Below are 17490 nucleotides of genomic sequence, written 5' to 3'. Positions count from 1 at the left end.
TATTCGTTTGAAACAATTTACATATATTCGAAGATTCTTTTAGAAGGCATATTAAGGCGACATGATACAATGTTTCAATAAGGATGCATGTTGTACAATGCATATTTACAAGCAATGATAATTATTATGGAGTCAAGATCTTCGGTTAAATATGTGTAATGTATAAAACGCGCTCGAGGTTTTGGCAAAATCACCAGATAATTTTATTCAGTAATACCTGAATAAATCGACGATTAGAAAAACGTATAAAAAGGAACGAAAGATCTTGCTATCGGCAGTTTTGAAGATATTAATTTTTTAAGAATAAGGGGTTTACATTCTTATCTATTAAAATGCAATTTGAAATGCGGCTATTTCGGTTTATGCATAAATTCTAGTAAATTAGAGATAAAAGCATATCCGCATATGGTACAACAACTTTATGTTTAGACGCTTAATTCTATAAAGCACTTATCTCAAAATCATGTTACTGACAACATCTCACGATCACAATATCCTTCATACCTTCGACTATGATCAAGTGAGTTCTTTATCGATAAATATTTAAATAAAAATTAGTAAAACCTCACTTAAAAACACAATTAAGAAATAAATAATTCTACCGTATAATGTATCCTCGCACGTCTTTAAATTTCTCAGGTCTTCTCGTTAACTTCCCCTATTATGATTAATATCATTTTCTCTTTCGCTTTGCGTTATTTCCGTATACATATGTACATCTTTATAATATTCGAAGATAGGAACTCTCTTCGTTAATCAATTTCCTAACAACAAACATAACTGTACTAAATTCCTGAGTTTCTTTAATTTTTTTAACCATTCGCATTCTTTATGTCACGTTTTGATAAGTGCGCCAACTATTGTCTCTGTTACGCAAGATTATCGGTAATATTTTTCGAAAAAATCCTTTCTTTAACAAATTCCGTTTCGCATAATTAATAAAATCTTAAAGTCTTTGATCCAACAGAAGTTAACTCTAATCTAGTTTTATCATTAATTCTAGCCGTTTTGAAAGTTTCACAATATTTTCACTAATATTGTTTAGGTTTGGAGTTTATCCTCAGAAACATTTGACAAAATTTATTCTCTGCGAGAAACATCTCGAGATTCTCCTCTTGGCGCCACAGCATCCTCATCTACATCATCTTGATCTTCATTGTCAGTTCTCTCCCCTTCTTCGGGTGGCCTTGTCCATCTGAAAAAATGCGATTTAGTTGTCACGCTAGATTCTTTAAATCTAATATGATACTTATGATGGTGATGTAATGCAACAGCAACCTGATCAACGTCTCCGGTGATCTGTAGAGGAATATTAATTTGGCGAACAAGTCTTCCTCGAGACACAATTCTCCACTTTCACGGACCAAATAAATATCTAAGCATAATCTTAGTATTCTATCGACGTAAGGTAAGTCATCGAACATAATCTTTGGCGCCATGTCACTGACTATCTTCCTCATCATTTGACTTATGACTATCACCGCGGTAGTGTACAAACCTAAGATTCTGTAGACATATACGAGAAAAAATAAATTCTAATAAATGAAAAAAAGAACATATTCACACTGACCAGAACTGTTCATGAAGTGAATTAGTATTGTATCCACACTAGATCTCACGAATAACAGTGTAGACCTAGCATAATAATAGCATTAGATAATTTCAGAAACGTACCCAAATCCACTGATAAAGCTCAACCCCTCGGGGAACGTTTTATCATTGAACAAGAACATCATGATGTACTTGCAGTCATTTAGGGGCACTCTCTTTAATAGCTGATCGTATAAAGTATCATTGCAAACTTCTTTAACGATCCACCATTTCTGACGAGCGCAACAATCTGCGTCGGTAGATAAATGAAGACTAACATCCCTGTACAGATGATTCTCATCCTCTTCCTCTACATTGTCATCAAGCCATTTCGCTGCAGATTATAGAGATTAATTTCACACATAAGTTCACTGACATTACGTTCTATCTTCGTTCCATAGATATCTTTCTTTATCATATGACACTTACGCATTCGCATTAATTGTGGAACGACGTCAGTGGTTCGACCAGTTACTTTCAAAAACTTGGGAAATGCATATTGCAACGTGATAGTACCATTATGCACGGTTGAGTCATTGCTAGAGAGCATATTAGCTAACGTTCTTCTCACGGGATTAAATTCATTGTTTTCATACGGTGGCAATTTTATATCTCTCACTTGTGTCGTTATCCCACTGGCATCTTTCGCATCCGTTTTTCGAGACACTGTCCACTCTACGTGGATGACCACGGTTGTGCTATTATCTTCTAGTTCTGTTATCAGTCTGTCATAAAATGATTATATAAAGTTACAGATGTCAACGTGTATATAAAAAGTGATTCTTTTATATCCTTTTCAAACTTAGAAAATTTTTTAGTAATATAAAAATTGGAGTTGATACGAATTCAGGAACGTAGTAGGATTAAAATAACTTTAATCGTACCTATCTAAGTCTGGCGGAGATATACTCCATAATTTTCGAGAGAACCCACTCAATCTCACGGCAGCGACATCAGAATGTATATAGTTCTCCAGGAAAGTGACCGCAGGTCTATCTCTCGCGTACAAATTCGAAAATCTCGCGAAATCAGTTTCGCCGTATTCGATGATAGAGCTACTTTGTGCCGACATAGAGTAAATTGGTTCATAAGGACCAATTCTAATTTTCATTGAAACGTCGTAGGGTAGATTAGAGACACCAACTGTGCCACCAAGTGCGAATAAGAGCAAGGGGAACCATATTAATCCAATCATGAAGAAGAGAGCACCGCCACCGACTAAATACTTGCTCATTTGTTGTTTTTTTACGCCTCGTGGCTGAGGGAAATCCGTTTCTACGCCTCGCATACACTACAATTCACACAGGCATTTATTAGTAATTTATATATAAATTTATGCAAAATATGTAGAGCGGTATACCTTGATTTGATAAATATTGGCGAAAATATCTTCCATTTTGAACCAATCCATTATCGTCATGGAAGTGTCCGTCCAGATCCAGTCCATTACTGCCCTTAATTCGAATAAGAATGGGACTAACATGAATCTGTGGAAAATTTATACATCAGTTATTAATAATATTCACATTTTAAATTATTATATTATTATTATATTAGTTTTAAGTTCGATAAATAGAATATATTCTAACACTTTGAATAAGACATAGTTGACAATGCTGTATTTCTTGCAGAGGAAGTTGCCAAGTATTCGTGTCGGATAGCCTTGTCTTAATTGATAAGCCGCTAACAAGAGATAGAAGCACTTGACCATGTACCAAATTTGCGGCGGAAGCCTCTCATTGAATTGTCTGTAATTGTATTTGACAATTTAAATTATGAAGGCGTTAAATATTCGAATTGAAATTTCTCTATGATGAAAAAATCTACCGTACCGTTCGGTAACACTTGGCAATATGAAGAACATCCAAATGTGAACGCCAAATATAAGAAAGTAATGGAAAATTAGTTTGCCTACGATTGATTTCTTTAAGAACAATGCTCTGTCGATAACTATCAATGCAAACTGTAACAGTAACATCAGTAAGAATGGCATCGGAACTCGATTTTCTTGTAAATAAGCTGTAACACCACCGTCACCTTGTTGTGTCTAAAAATTGACAAAAATTATTGTTAGAAATTATCTTAAAGGTACATGACATTGCTTGTTAGAAAATATAAGGATGCTTACCCCAAATGCAGAAAATCCAAAAATAAGTAACAAGAAATTAAAGAAATCACACAGGAACATATATGCATATACGTTCGTCTTTTCTTTGCTAACTGGACTAAGAATTTTTTGGAAGAAATCTTTCATTGGTTCTTTGTATTTATTTACGCTGGAAACAAATCATCGTGTTTAAATCAATTTTAAAAGGCTACCTCATATAACATCGTACTAAAATAAATACATATACACGCTTACGTCATATTCATGGCTTTATTGAACTCTTCGTTCGTGGGATTGATTTCTTCTCCTTGAACCGCCACTAATTTTTCGTATTCATTTGTGGTTTGCGCATTTTCACCCTCCCCTGCTGCGTGAAGGTTCAGAGTTGCTCCTTTAGGTGTTCTTATGGTACTACCGCTGTAAATAATAAAATATTAATATTAGCAATTATATATTAATTATATATTATACAATAATATTGGAAACGTATAAATCAATGAAAATTAAGAAATTGACGTACCCTTCTTCTTCTTGCAGCGATACAGATTCTCCTTGACCTCTATTTTCTGGCGGTGGAGGCTTGGCTGGAACTACAGTTAAAGCGGAAGGAATAATTTTTCTTGGTTTTAGGGATGGGGACGTCCATTGCCCTAATGATTTCAGCATAAATCTAAAAATAGGATTTTTGTTTAATTTTTATGATGAAAAAATATTCTTATGAAATTTATGCTTCGATTTACCTATGGAAGAACACCATGAGAAGCAACAATAGATCCCACAAAGCATAATTATGTTTGCGTTCGACTCCCATAATTCTAGGAGTAAATAGAGGATTATTCGGTGCAGCATCTCGATTCCAGGGCAACACTTCCAATTGGAAAATGCATTTTACTATCACAATTGCCTAAAAAAATTTATCTTTAATCAGCTAAGAAATTTTTTGTTTTTTCTGAAAAAATTATTAATCTGTCCGAAGAATTTTATATTTTACCTCGGTGTACGCGATCAACGTTATCCAAAATGTTTTCGAGGGCCGTGGAATGGTTAACGAACCCCAGCAGAACACCATGAGAGGCAAAGGCGTGGAAAGGACGGATGCATTTTTAATCTGATGAAGGAACACCATGAAGTAACAAAGTAGACACGAATGTGCCAGAATTCCAAACCAAATAGATGCCAATAATTGGATTATCGGTGGTTGATCGACTTCAGACAGTGCACCACCTTCGTCATCGTGTTGGACAGGTGAGATTTCGGAGAATAGTGTGCTGTATAAATAACAGTTTTCATTAATAGCATTAAGAAATTCCACCATATGATCTAACATAAATACGCAGAAGGAAGTTTTTCTTTCTTCTGCAAAACATTGATACGAAAAGCACATCGAAAGCTCGAACACCTGTAAAACAGAACTGAACAAAAGTCGATAGGTACATCTTTTTCTGTAAATGTAAATATTTATACAATTACGATATTCATGTCTACAGAATAATGTTTAAAGGGAGCAGAAGAAATTATAATGTACATGCTGCTTGCAAAGATCAACATGCAGAAGGTGCGTTTAACAACGAAGTGAAAGAACATTTATCGATTTTACAAAGTAGTCTCGATACCTGGAGGAGGATATGTCCAATCCTCGCTCCAAACTCGGTGCCAAAATTCGGATATGAGGGACCATCAACGAACTGCTTTTCCTAGCAAAAATAACACTCCTCTCTGTCTACGTTTACTTCAAATTATTTCTTTACATTAACATAAATGCGGATAGGAGATTCAGGAATTTCAATTTAATTTGATTTAAACTGGCAGAGGCCTCTATTCCCAAAGGAAATACAAAATATTTAATTTAATCTAATTAAATTAAAATGAATTGTATTTTATTTAATGAAGATATACTTCAGGCAACGTCTACGAAAAATAAGCATTTTCTACAGAATCTTACCTTTCCTCCTGCGGTCGTGGTTGGTTAGGTCCCTCGCCAGCATCGTAAGATTCCTCGGCATTTCCATTAGTCGATCTGTCAGAGCGAGCACATTTACTACTCTACCTTCTACTATAAGGACTGGCCTAATAGCAAGGGCAAATATAGACTACTTCTTTTCAAAAGGATTTTGAATAATTCTAAGAAGGAGAAGCAAGTACTTGGGACAAGCACAATACTACTGAAGCTCTAAAGTGTCGACGTGGGATACCACCAAAGGATTTACTATCTAAAACGAACTAAATCTTCAAAGACATTCTCAATCTCTTCAAAATCGCGGTTCTGGTTATTCTACGATACTGTATCTGTACAGTTAAGCGTTTACGAGCAAATAATGTAGGAAGCCAAAGAGGTAAGAACATTTCTTTAGTTACAATCCTATCTATGTTGAAAATCTTACCCTTGTTTCATCAGAGGAATTGGCTGCCATATTTGAGTGATTCCCAATCGCATTCCCATCCGGAAATCTGGTTTTGTCTATAAATTAAACGATGCCAAGAAAAAGAATCTCCCACATTATCGATCCAATTTCTGTTGCAAATTTTTTACTCGTTCCATCACGTACCTTTAATACTTTCTTTTCTTTCGTTAAAACCTTGCGAATGTATCTATAGTCACGCGAAAATCTGTTCAAGTATTTGGTCATCGACGTCAGGGTGCTATTAACCATCACTATAATGAATTTGAAGTACGTAGCAACTGATACTTTTTGCTCATCCTCCTGTGTCTCCTCCTTTTCATCTGGTTTATCTTCTCCATATTCGTCGTCTGTTGGCACTGGTGTTTTATCATGTTCTGCCGTGGCCGCATCTTTTTCACCGGTTTCCGTGTCCGCCGACGCGAGACTTGTTTTGTCAGCGGCCTAATTTAAGTAACAAATTATCGTTTGTGTTATTAGTTTGGTTCATTATTTCTGGCAGTTTCTGGTACGTGGAATTTGAAGACAATTACACCATAAGTTTATCGACAGCGGTAGTTATTTAGTAACTGTGTCTGACGCTCTAAGGGCCAACGTTGTATTAACATTTCATTTGCAATTATTTTGGTCAAATTACATTTTCGAATTCCGTTTTTTCACATGATATTTATAAAACGGAGGTTTACCATTATTTATTTTTCCATGTAAATTCTACAATGTCGTGAAGTTTAATGAAATTGAGATATTTATGGTATTATGATGAGCTTTAAGTAAACCGTTTGAAATTATAATAAAAAATTTTTATTAAATTAATTAATGGACTATTCTAGATAAAAAAAATTTAATGGATCGTTGGTGGCGTTTTGTCTGAATCAAATTCTGCGTATGCAATTAATCGATATCAAAAATTATTGTTATGATATTAAAAGCGTGAGATTACGGTGCTACGCTGTAAACATAATGAAAACAAATTAAGCTAAGTATCGAGCGGCAGATATGTACCAACGACGAGGAGCCTCCTGCGACTACAACATTTAAAAGGAATGACATAAAAAACAAAAGAAAAAAAAGGTGAATCGACGTGAGTGGAACGTCACCGCTTCCGTCACATGTGTTTCATTTTTTCTTTTATTACAAAGCTGTAAGATGCGAAAAGAAAGGAAGAATTAACGTCGAAGCGCTGTAATAACTAGCGAATATATGTATAAATGTTGTAAAATTCATTAGTACCACTATCATTCGTGGTTTGCTGTGTGTGACTATGTGTGATTCTGTCTAGTATATGTACTTGTTAAAAATTGTTAAAAGTGTGAGTTTTGCGCAGTTGGCTATTAATAAATTTCCAACACACTTCGATATGTGATACGCACGTGTTTGAGTCTGATGTAACAAAGAAATTAACGAATAAATATGACGCGAAACAAAAGGATAAGAGAAAGACGAAGACAGATGTAAACGATATAAAAATATAATAAAAGGTACAACGAAAGCTGAGAATTATTTACAGGTAATATCAAAGATGACACTGGTAATCGACAATTTATTAGAGTACAATTATATAACGATATTATTACAGGAAAGAAAGAAATAAGACTAGGAGAAGAATTAGATAGAAAGATTAAGATGACGTTAAGATCGAAGAGAGCGTATATATAGAATTTGAAAAGGACAAAAAAAGAAAAAAAAGAAAAATAAACAATAAGAATGAAGGAGGAAAAAATGGTGGGCAGGTAAGAGAAAAAGAGAGCCTGTAGCAGTGACATGCAGCCTTTTAAGGGGGTCTCACATCGGTGGCCACTGCAGTGTCGGTCTCGGAACGTGCACTGAGATACGACATAGATGATTTCTTCCTTGTTAAAGGCACACTCCGACGACGTAGTCTCAGCGCGTCCTTTTCAGTCCCTCCGTACATGGCGACGTGTGTCGCGATCTCAATGTCTGTCTTAATCAGCGTGTTCATCAGCTGCAAGGGGACCACACTTTTGAATCATTTCTTTCCATGCGTTACCAATTGCCTTTTGTTTGCGCTGTACTTGTTGTCTGCTGTCTGATGACTCCTCGACGGGCCAAGGATTAGAGAACAATCGTGAAAAATGGGTGAGGGTGATCATTGCAAAAGGGTTGAAAGGGGGTTTGGGCCAGTGGTAGATCGATAGAATAATGCGAGGACTTTACGCACACACGGAGATCAAGTCAACCTTTGGCCATGATCCCATGATCCATCTGATAGATTCGTTGAGGAACGAACTGTGAATTCGATTGAAAGTTAACTCAGTTAACCGAACCATGACTGGGTTAACAAAGTTAACTGAAGCACGAAATCAAATCGAAAACTATGATGTGAAATTAAAAACTGAATCGGCCTTTTTGATGATAAAAGTATGCTGGGTCGTTTCGCGGAATTTCTCAGTGGATCAAGCGTTCTTCGATTAGTCAAACTTTTGCTTCAAATCGAAAGTTCATAGCAGACAAACCAGAGATTCGTAACCCTCCAAAACGTATCGTTCAAAATTTTCATTCGCAATCTAGGAAGCAGCTAACATACCTCGGAAATAGTCATTCTTCTGCCGCGTTTTTCAGCTTCGTGACGTTTCTCCGCTTCTTGTTTTTCGGATTCAGTGTCCGGGATCAGATCGGTCACGTCGTCGTCGTCCAGGTCGTCGAACATGTAGTAGTCGCCTGATCTGACAGCTGATCAAACAAAACGAATTTTTCTTAAACACTGACAAAAGAACCAACCATTGTCACTTACACTATACTGTGCTAAAGCCATGCACGATATTTCACTCAACTTAAGAGTTGTGCTTTCGGACGATGTTACTCTATGAGGCTCAGACTAACATTTTAGAAAACAGTATAACATCTATTAAAGTTAGAAAAAGTATTAGTACAATCACACAGGACACGCACAAATGCACCCGCCACCATCTTTGGTTCGCTATACATATTAGAATCTCGTGATACACAGAAACAAATTACGTATATGTACAGCGAGAGGTTCTGTAAAAGCAGAAGGATAGTTAGTCAGGATGTGGACACGTCAGTTTGTAGGACAAAGCCTAGATAAGCTGCGGAAAGAGAAAAAAAAATGAAAGATAATTTTCATTTACCCTCTCTGTTGGTCTTTGGGGCGCGAACTCTGTACAACGGCCGTGTTCCTGGATAGAGAGTATCTAATACAAAGAAAAGACACAAAAAGGTATAGATAAAAAACTGAAAACGATGAGAAAGTCGTCGGCACAGGCTAGAGATCTATTTTACAATAATATACATGTATATTACATGTCGATTACGTTCGAGTTCTGGAGTCCTTGGTCAGCAGGATCAACAGGATGCAGGACGATCTGTCAAGAAATTAAATGGATTTTTGGATTTGAATTAATACTTCTCCCTATAAGAGAGGTAAAATTAATTACGAAAGTGATGAATGAGGAGAACGTGATGTTCGAATGTCAAAGCAGGATTGATGCCGAAGGAACATATACGAAACGATCTAATCATCGATATTAGTTATACGAATATAGTATGTTTAACTATGTACATTCAATCAGATCCAAATATAATACGACATCTAACGAAGATCAAAGAAAGTTCTCTTAAAACAACAAAAGGAACGGAAATGAAAATGTCCCGACGACGACATCAATCAAATATCTACACATTTAAAAAATAAATACCGAAACAAGATCTACTGAGAAACCAACAAAACTTCGGTCATTCAAATTTTTACATTTCGATACGACAATACTCGGCACAAAAATCAAAAGACTCAAACCGGAAGGTACCCTAAAAATCCTCTAGAACCATCAATAGTAACGAAACGAAAGAAAGATCGGTGCTTCATAGATGATCTAGAGGTGCTGTCGCGGAAGCATATGTACAGGACATCGTAGCAGATCGATGACGGTGATCTTGTTCCCGTTGTGTCGTTACATGTGTGATGAGATAGCGGGGAGCGAGATGTGCTCGAGACGATGGACTGTCTTGGTGTTTGTAATCCATTCATCCATGGTGGTCCGATGAAACTGGACTGTCGACGATGTCGGATCGACGAGGTCAACGATCGATCCCGTGGTCCTCTGTCGTATGGCGGCGGCGAGAACACTGGAAACGTCTCGTCGGGCGATGGACCACGTGGATTCAACTCGCTACTCGGTGGAGAACCGAAGGAAATACGGGTCGGTTCGAGGTAACCCTCGAGGCTCACTGTCATCACAGCGGAATTTGGTGTAGGCGCCTGCAAGAGAGACGCAGCTCGCGGTGTCAACGGGGCTGGCTCATCCTCGTCTTCGTCGATCGGTGTCTGATAACCCTGAGGAGGGGTGTGACCGCACGAGCTTACGCTGGGAGACCTTGCCAGAGGCGCTGCCCCTTCTTTTTCGCGTGCATCAAATATAGAGAATCAAATATAGAGACGTTAGCCTGCGAATAGTCTCTAAGTTTACCTACGTTTAAGCTATTATTTATTAATTACTGTGGAGAACACGTAGGTTGGTAGAGTAGAAGAAGCCTTCGTTGAAGTTTAGATTTAGACTGTTTCTTGTTAAATATTATGGTATGCACCTGCATAGATCGGTAAGGTGGTAGAATTCTACGTTGAGATTTAGATTTATGCTACTTCCTACTAAATACTGTGGGATACACGACATACGTTGGAAGGATGGAAGAACTAGACATTATGATCTAGTTTTCAACTACTTTTCGTTAATTTTATAGAATAAATGTGGATTGGTAAGATGGAAGAACCACAGGTTGCTGTTCGTAGGGAACAAAGAAACCCTGCGTTGAGATTTAGGTTCAGGTTACCAGGTAAAGGTACATGAAAGTATAACATTGAGGATTTAGGAACAAAAAGGTGAGAATGAGGAATAGAAAGTTTGTCTAACATTGGGAAATTATTTATCGACGACGTCGTTCCGTCCTGTCAACCTGACCATTTTATACTTCAAACGTTGAAATAATTCTTACCAACTGCGTGTATCTGTGGTTCCCTGTAACTAGGTCCTTGTATTTTTCTCTGGTTAGCTTTGATTTTATCCATCTTAAACTTCAACTTCTGCAGCACGTTCTTCTCAACGTTTTCTTGAATTTCGATGCGCTTCTGGTGCAGTTCTTCTAGTAACTCCGCCCCTCTAGACGCTAGGATGCTCATAGCTTTCGTTTCATCTACTATATGGAAGAAGTAATAACTCTTGAACAGTCGTTTCTGGAGTAACAGGAAGCCAAAGCATAGACCATCCCAGACCATGCCGATGTCTTCTTGTGGCACCTCGCAATCCAATTTTTCCAGAACTATGTCGCTCACTGAACTTCGGAATTTTCTTAGACAAGTTATACCGAATAGCTGAATCAGTGGGCATGCTAACACTTGCAGCTAAAATTCAATATTTTATTCGTTAGAGTTATGATTAATGTTAATAAATAAAACAAAAGCTTCACTTTCTTCTTGTATTATATATTTTACACGTCAGGTCGGTGATTTTAGTGGCAAATATTTCAAATTACCTGTTCTATCAGCACGCAACCTACACCCTGAAGCAAAGCCTTGGAAAATATGACGACCACATTGTAACCGATTAGAAGATTCCACCATTTCAAGATGGTTTTCACTGGTCTCAAGTAAAAGTCACTTCCTTGCCAGAGGAACACGAATGCACCAATTAAATAACCCAACGAGAAGAGATTGGTCCTTTCTGTTCCAGCCAGGAACATGATCGACAAAGTGACCCACATGAGACTTATTAATACGCCTCGTTTAATTATATCTAACCAACAGTGGATATGTGACACGTAATCCTTCACAGGATTGATGAAATTTGGTTTCTCCATGTTTTCGTAGACAGAATAATTATGACCAGCTGGAAATTCTCTGTTAGTCGCTGTGCTTCTTTCTTCGATTTGGAAGACGAGACTTTGTCTGACGATCATCATTAGCAGAATAAAATCACCTGAATTAAAATGAAAAAAGATCAAAGTTTGATATTTTATATTAATTTTATATCTGAAATAAATTTCTGCTTAGGTTCTATTTCTTTGTGCTGACAAAAACATGAATCTTAATACTTATACGTAATATTCTATTATGAGTCTTACACATTAATTTTCTAGCGTTTGGTGGAAAGTCAGGATCAGGTAAATACATCCACTCTTGCAAACCCCTCAAAGTTTTGGATTCACTCCATGGATACTCTGAAAGTTAAGAAAAATAAAAAATTATTCTCTATTTTTAAATTACTTCAAATATTAATACTACAAATATTTAACAAACCTATACAAAACCAAGATGGTGGAGCCACGACGAAAGAATACTGAATAGGTAGTAAAATTATACCAAAGAACTTGAAGAAAGGCCAAATTCTGGATATTGTTTTTCTTCTCAGAGAGAAGAATAGTAAAAGCCAAATGCTATAAAGGACAGAATAGAAATCCAATCTGGTTCCAATGAGTGCCACTATTCCTATCAAACAGAATTCAACGCCGAACTTATAGAATCCATAATTGAAAAGGAATTTCAAGCATTGTGGTACTCCTTTGTCAGCATCTTCTCTAGTTATAGAAGGGAACATAACTTGAGGAGTGTCCAAAGGTTCGTTATGTGCTTTTCTATAGAAACACTGTCGAATTCTGATGATTTTTCTGATAGTAGTCACCACTAAGATTCCTATGTAACCCTTCAATAATTCTGCCAAGTGTCCTGGCTCTCCTTTTTTTATTCCAAACCACTCTGCGATATTATACATCGTATTATTGCTGCCATACTGAGTTTGATTTTCAGCTGGAAATTTCTGCAAATGGCAAATGAGATTTATTTGAAAAATCGTATCAATTAAAAACATGTGATGATAAAGATATTAATTTTTTAATTATTCAATTATCAAAATTGTAATCAATGTCAATTATTATTTTATTATACGCTGAATAGAAATAAAATTATTTTTTAGGTGAGTATGAAATACTTAGGCGATCGAATAGTTCTTTGATTGATTGTATATTTATATTTACCGTGCAATTAATATTCCAGTTATTGTGATCGATATATTGGATTTGATATAGCATCTTCACGACCATCAAAATGGCAATTATCGCTGCGATCGTGTTGGCAGTACATATTTGAACATTTCTTCGAGAATTGATCATGATAACTAGTATCAAGACGAATACGAAATTAATAGCACAGACCTGAAATTTATTATTTAGGTAAATGACAAATGGAACATCAGTTCTTAATTACTTTAATTAATTCATTTAAACTCACATCGTTGACACAGAAAATCATCACAGAAACGAAAATAATTTTTTGCATGTGAATTTCAAAGAAGAGCCAAGTGTAATTATAAAAGTTTAAGAATTGCTGTATTACTTTATGAAATAACTGTAGCCGCTCCAGTTTAGACATTTCTGAAAATGAAATATATCTGTTAGATTAATTTTGATTCGAAAATTCGCAAAATCGGTATACATGGTATCGTACCTTTTAACTGTCTTAAGGAGTATATATGTTCTTTCTCTTCTTCAACAAGGAAAACTTCTCCCGGTGAAGATGGTGGCATGGTTAAAATCGGTGAATGGCCAAGACTCGATCGTTCGACTCGAGGACTCTCTTCGGTTCTATAATTTTTAATTATTTATTTCTCCCAATTGTTATACTTATATTATTATACTATATACTACATATTATGTTAATTATATGCTAACCCGAATTTCTCGATATCGGTCACTTCCAAGAAATCTTTATGGAAATAATGAATCTGGAGGACAGTGATAATTACGAAGAACGTTGGCGTTAGTAATCTAACAAATAGATCCTTGGTTTCGTATATTTCTAAACCAATGTCCTTCTGCAAATCCTCGTCAATATGAAGGTAGTTCCAATATTCCGGGAAATTATGGAATTGGTAAGTGTACACGAGAATCAGCATGATTACGGAGTAACCAATGACTGTAATCCAGAATGTGTACATCATCTTCCTCCACACTGTCCATGATATCTATAACGTAAAAAGAATTATAAAATCATTATATTTTTAAAAGTTATTTTAGAAGTACGACGAGAAATTATATCGATAAGGTTTTGCAAAACATTTAATTAATAAAATTATATCGAAAATTATATCGAATCGTGTGATTAAGCACAAGAAATTTCATTAATAAAGTTTCACTGAAAAGGTTTGAGTACCTGGAAAGTGATGATTAAAACTAAGAACAGGGACATGTAAATGATCCTGAAGACGGTCATACGTTCGCCGGTGATTCCAGAGATGAATAACATAATAGCCACTACAGCGATCCAAAATTTGGTTAATAATTTTTTCAAAAGTATGCCAACATCTTTCATGAATTTGCTTTTGATTTCCGGCGCTTCGTGATTCATCGCCGTGGTAGCTGTCGAAACAGAGACATGTAACGGTGCTACCATGTCTCTCAACGCTGAAGAACGTCTTTGTCTGGTTCTTTCAGCGGTATATTGTCTCATAGTTATCCAGAACATAGATATGAACAGACACTGTAAAGTAGTAAAAAATGTTATGGATAGTAAAGTATATCTTAAGTTAGTTTGTAAGTGAACAAATTATTTTTACTTTGACGACTAAATGCCATCGGCTAAGTTGTTCAGATTTGCTGAAACCAATCTCCGACACACTTATCCCGTTTATCTTCGTTGGCAGCTCTTCTTCTGTCAGATCCATGCTATAAATGTATTGAACAAGAAGCAAAAGCATTGCATAGATAACGATAAACGGCGAGCATTTCATCATGGAAGCGCGTTTATTAGGCACCATCCAGAGAATCAAGGCCCATAATAACAGCGCAAACGTTGTCCAACTGTGGTACATTATACTCCAAGTCTACCGATTAAAAGAATCGTATGAAATGATTGAAATTTTAGAAAAAGAAATCTGATAAAATTCGTTGGTTTATTGGCTCTTACCATCATTATGATATTCGTAGCAAGATAGGATGAATTGATTATCAATTGGAAGATGGAATATACAGCCATAATGATATGTTCGATGATTCCGGATTGCTCGTCTGGAGTAGCTAAGAAGCTTTTAATTAATTAATGTGTTCTGATCTTTATACATTATTAATAAACAACGGATATTTATGCAAATTTATATTCTTATATTTATCCATTATATTTTATTATTAATGTATAATATATATATAACACAATTTGAAATCATAATATATATACATATCACTGAATCTTCTACAAATGCATAGAAACATCATGCTTTAAACAAACCTTCACTGAGACTTTGCATCTGAATGTTATCATCCTGATGACCATCCTGGACAATGACACTTCCGGTCGAATCTTGCAGTAGCCCCGTTCTCCCGGATCCAAATCGCATCAACTATCAGTAAAAATTAACAATACTATTCTCTATATATTACAAAAACTCCTAAATGTTCCTACACAGCGTTCTCTCTATCTCTTGTATAATTTTAATTTCTACTCTAACTTACTAAATAATCTATGTTAATAAATGTATAATATATGCTTTGTAGAGTAAAATTTTGTTTGTCAAGCGTACACATGCATGCTAGCTAGAAGTGAATAAGCTATAAGTAAAATAAATTTACCTTCACCACAATAGCTACAATAAGAATTCATAAAATGTGCCGATTATTTGAATAAAAACAAAAAAAGGAAAATATAAAAAATTGTGCGCAAGTATGTGAAGTCAAATTGACCAGATAAATAAGAGTGATCGTGATGATATAAGTAAACAAAAGTAATTGCTATGATAATCAAACGTGCAAACTTAATTATTATACGTACGGGTGTGCGCTCGTCGACAGGTAGGGACGACGAATTAATGATCGGCTTCTAAAACAATGGCAAACTAAACATAGCGGCATCCAAACGGAAAAGGAATTTGCTCAGCGTTAAAGAACAACCGCAAATCTGGAAGGCGACAGCAAATAAAAACACGGCAGTTGTTTGAAGGGAGACGGACAGTCAATTCAACAAAAATACATTAACACAAAATTATATACCTCCTCCTTGAATCATTCTCATCACCTTCGTCAACCAAAGAGAGAAGAAATGAAATGAATATTATTAATTTCATTCCATGAATACTACGTTTTATAATGATACGAACATTCTCTTTTGTCATAACAAGTTAGTGATAGAATAAAATAATACTTACACTGGCAAGTACATATATATGTACATGTGTGACTGGCATATATATATATGTAAGTAAAATGTAAATAAAATGTGAGTAAAATATGAAATAAAATCGATGATAAACTGTACAGTAGAATTTGATTAAAAAATCTAAAAACAGGCAACAATCGAAGCAGAAAAGAATATTCGACCCATGCAGGATGAGGTCCTTACGCGAGCCTTTCGTCGCGCTGATTGCCATCTCTGAGATGGAGTTCTTCTCCTGATGGAAACGTGCCTGGACAATGGAGTGTCCAGATTCTCCAGCTTTCCGCTCAAACGTTTCACTTTCTTTGCCTGGAACGCCTCGTTAGTAAAAGCAACGTTCTTCAAAGAAAGACATGTGTGTTACAGAGAGAGAGACACACTTGTGAGTATCAAGAATTAGTGGAAATAGAGTCGTAGAAGCTTAGATCGTGTTATTTCGCCGACATCGAGGTTAATCGTTCTCCTTAACCGCATGAAAATTAATTGAGTCAGTAACAGGCACATTGCACGCATCGTGCATCATTAACATGATTCATGCTTAAGTGAAGCTTCGCTTAATTTCTTAATTATATTTTATGTCCATCACTTTCGGATACCCAAGTATCCAAGACATGGTATTCAACAATATTCCCAGTTGGATCTTCTAGTTGATTTCCTTGACCAAGTTAATTACAATTTCATTCGATAAAACGCTACTTTCGTTTAATTACTTGATAATCTTCGCGTTTAATTTTTCATTAGCCTTCGCTAAATTTCACATCTAGTTTAATGGTAAAGTAAAATCTTGATTATCCAAATTAATCAGTCTACATGTAGTTTCTATTTTTCTTTTCTAATCTCTCTCACAAGGGACTACTAATCTTTTGATTAGTCGGTGTTCCGATAATCGATCGTTTCGTTGGCCCATTCATACTGTATACTATCTTTTTCAATTAAAATTACTATCTATTATTATTAATAATCGATAAAGAAAATTTTCCGACGTTCCAAAATATATTCGATTTTGAAGCTGTTGAATATTGACTTCTTGAATTACTAAAAATCGAATTAATAAGACATGCCCATAGTATCTCAAATCGCCTACCAGACAATTATCCATGTAGATGGATTAATCAGCGTTCTGATAATCGAGATTCCACTATATTTCTAATGTTCCAAATATCTCTTTCGTGTTTATTTCTGACTGTACTTGCTCTTCATTAGTGAAATAGGGATGCACTAACAAA

The 17490-nt window shown here is 35.7% G+C and overlaps 1 protein-coding gene across 11 annotated transcripts in view; it reads right to left on the bottom strand.

Annotated features, from left to right (window-relative positions):
* Positions 1-2: 2 nt before the first annotated feature.
* The window catches only part of LOC122574463 (piezo-type mechanosensitive ion channel component), a 28786-nt gene continuing 11298 nt past the window's right edge, over positions 3-17490 (bottom strand). The window contains exons 6-37 of one of the 11 annotated variants that reach the window (XM_043742098.1): positions 16451-16603; positions 15344-15455; positions 15026-15135; positions 14676-14942; positions 14273-14599; positions 13792-14084; positions 13568-13704; positions 13352-13494; positions 13099-13275; positions 12365-12881; positions 12190-12285; positions 11602-12044; positions 11065-11470; positions 9207-9269; positions 8642-8787; positions 7883-8059; positions 6244-6540; positions 6079-6155; positions 5640-5714; positions 4689-4965; positions 4438-4601; positions 4218-4367; positions 3953-4114; positions 3719-3866; positions 3423-3637; positions 3180-3338; positions 2951-3077; positions 2475-2881; positions 2020-2315; positions 1675-1924; positions 1279-1506; positions 3-1195 (exon numbers count right to left, since the gene is read on the bottom strand). In XM_043742098.1, coding sequence (XP_043598033.1) covers positions 1081-1195; positions 1279-1506; positions 1675-1924; positions 2020-2315; positions 2475-2881; positions 2951-3077; positions 3180-3338; positions 3423-3637; positions 3719-3866; positions 3953-4114; positions 4218-4367; positions 4438-4601; positions 4689-4965; positions 5640-5714; positions 6079-6155; positions 6244-6540; positions 7883-8059; positions 8642-8787; positions 9207-9269; positions 11065-11470; positions 11602-12044; positions 12190-12285; positions 12365-12881; positions 13099-13275; positions 13352-13494; positions 13568-13704; positions 13792-14084; positions 14273-14599; positions 14676-14942; positions 15026-15135; positions 15344-15455; positions 16451-16603 — 6714 coding nt within the window. In that variant the 3' untranslated portion in view covers positions 3-1080. Of the gene's footprint in view, positions 1196-1278; positions 1507-1674; positions 1925-2019; positions 2316-2474; positions 2882-2950; positions 3078-3179; positions 3339-3422; positions 3638-3718; positions 3867-3952; positions 4115-4217; positions 4368-4437; positions 4602-4688; positions 4966-5639; positions 5715-6078; positions 6156-6243; positions 6541-7882; positions 8060-8641; positions 8788-9206; positions 9270-11064; positions 11471-11601; positions 12045-12189; positions 12286-12364; positions 12882-13098; positions 13276-13351; positions 13495-13567; positions 13705-13791; positions 14085-14272; positions 14600-14675; positions 14943-15025; positions 15136-15343; positions 15456-15883; positions 15932-16450; positions 16604-17490 lie in introns of all 11 variants that reach the window. The other 10 variants (XM_043742099.1, XM_043742100.1, XM_043742103.1 and 7 more) reach the window with 10 other exon arrangements.

Source organism: Bombus pyrosoma, linkage group LG13, assembly GCF_014825855.1.
Source record: "Bombus pyrosoma isolate SC7728 linkage group LG13, ASM1482585v1, whole genome shotgun sequence".
In the NCBI taxonomy this organism is placed as follows: Eukaryota; Metazoa; Arthropoda; class Insecta; order Hymenoptera; family Apidae; genus Bombus; species Bombus pyrosoma.
This window is presented reverse-complemented; position numbering and strand designations above follow the sequence as displayed.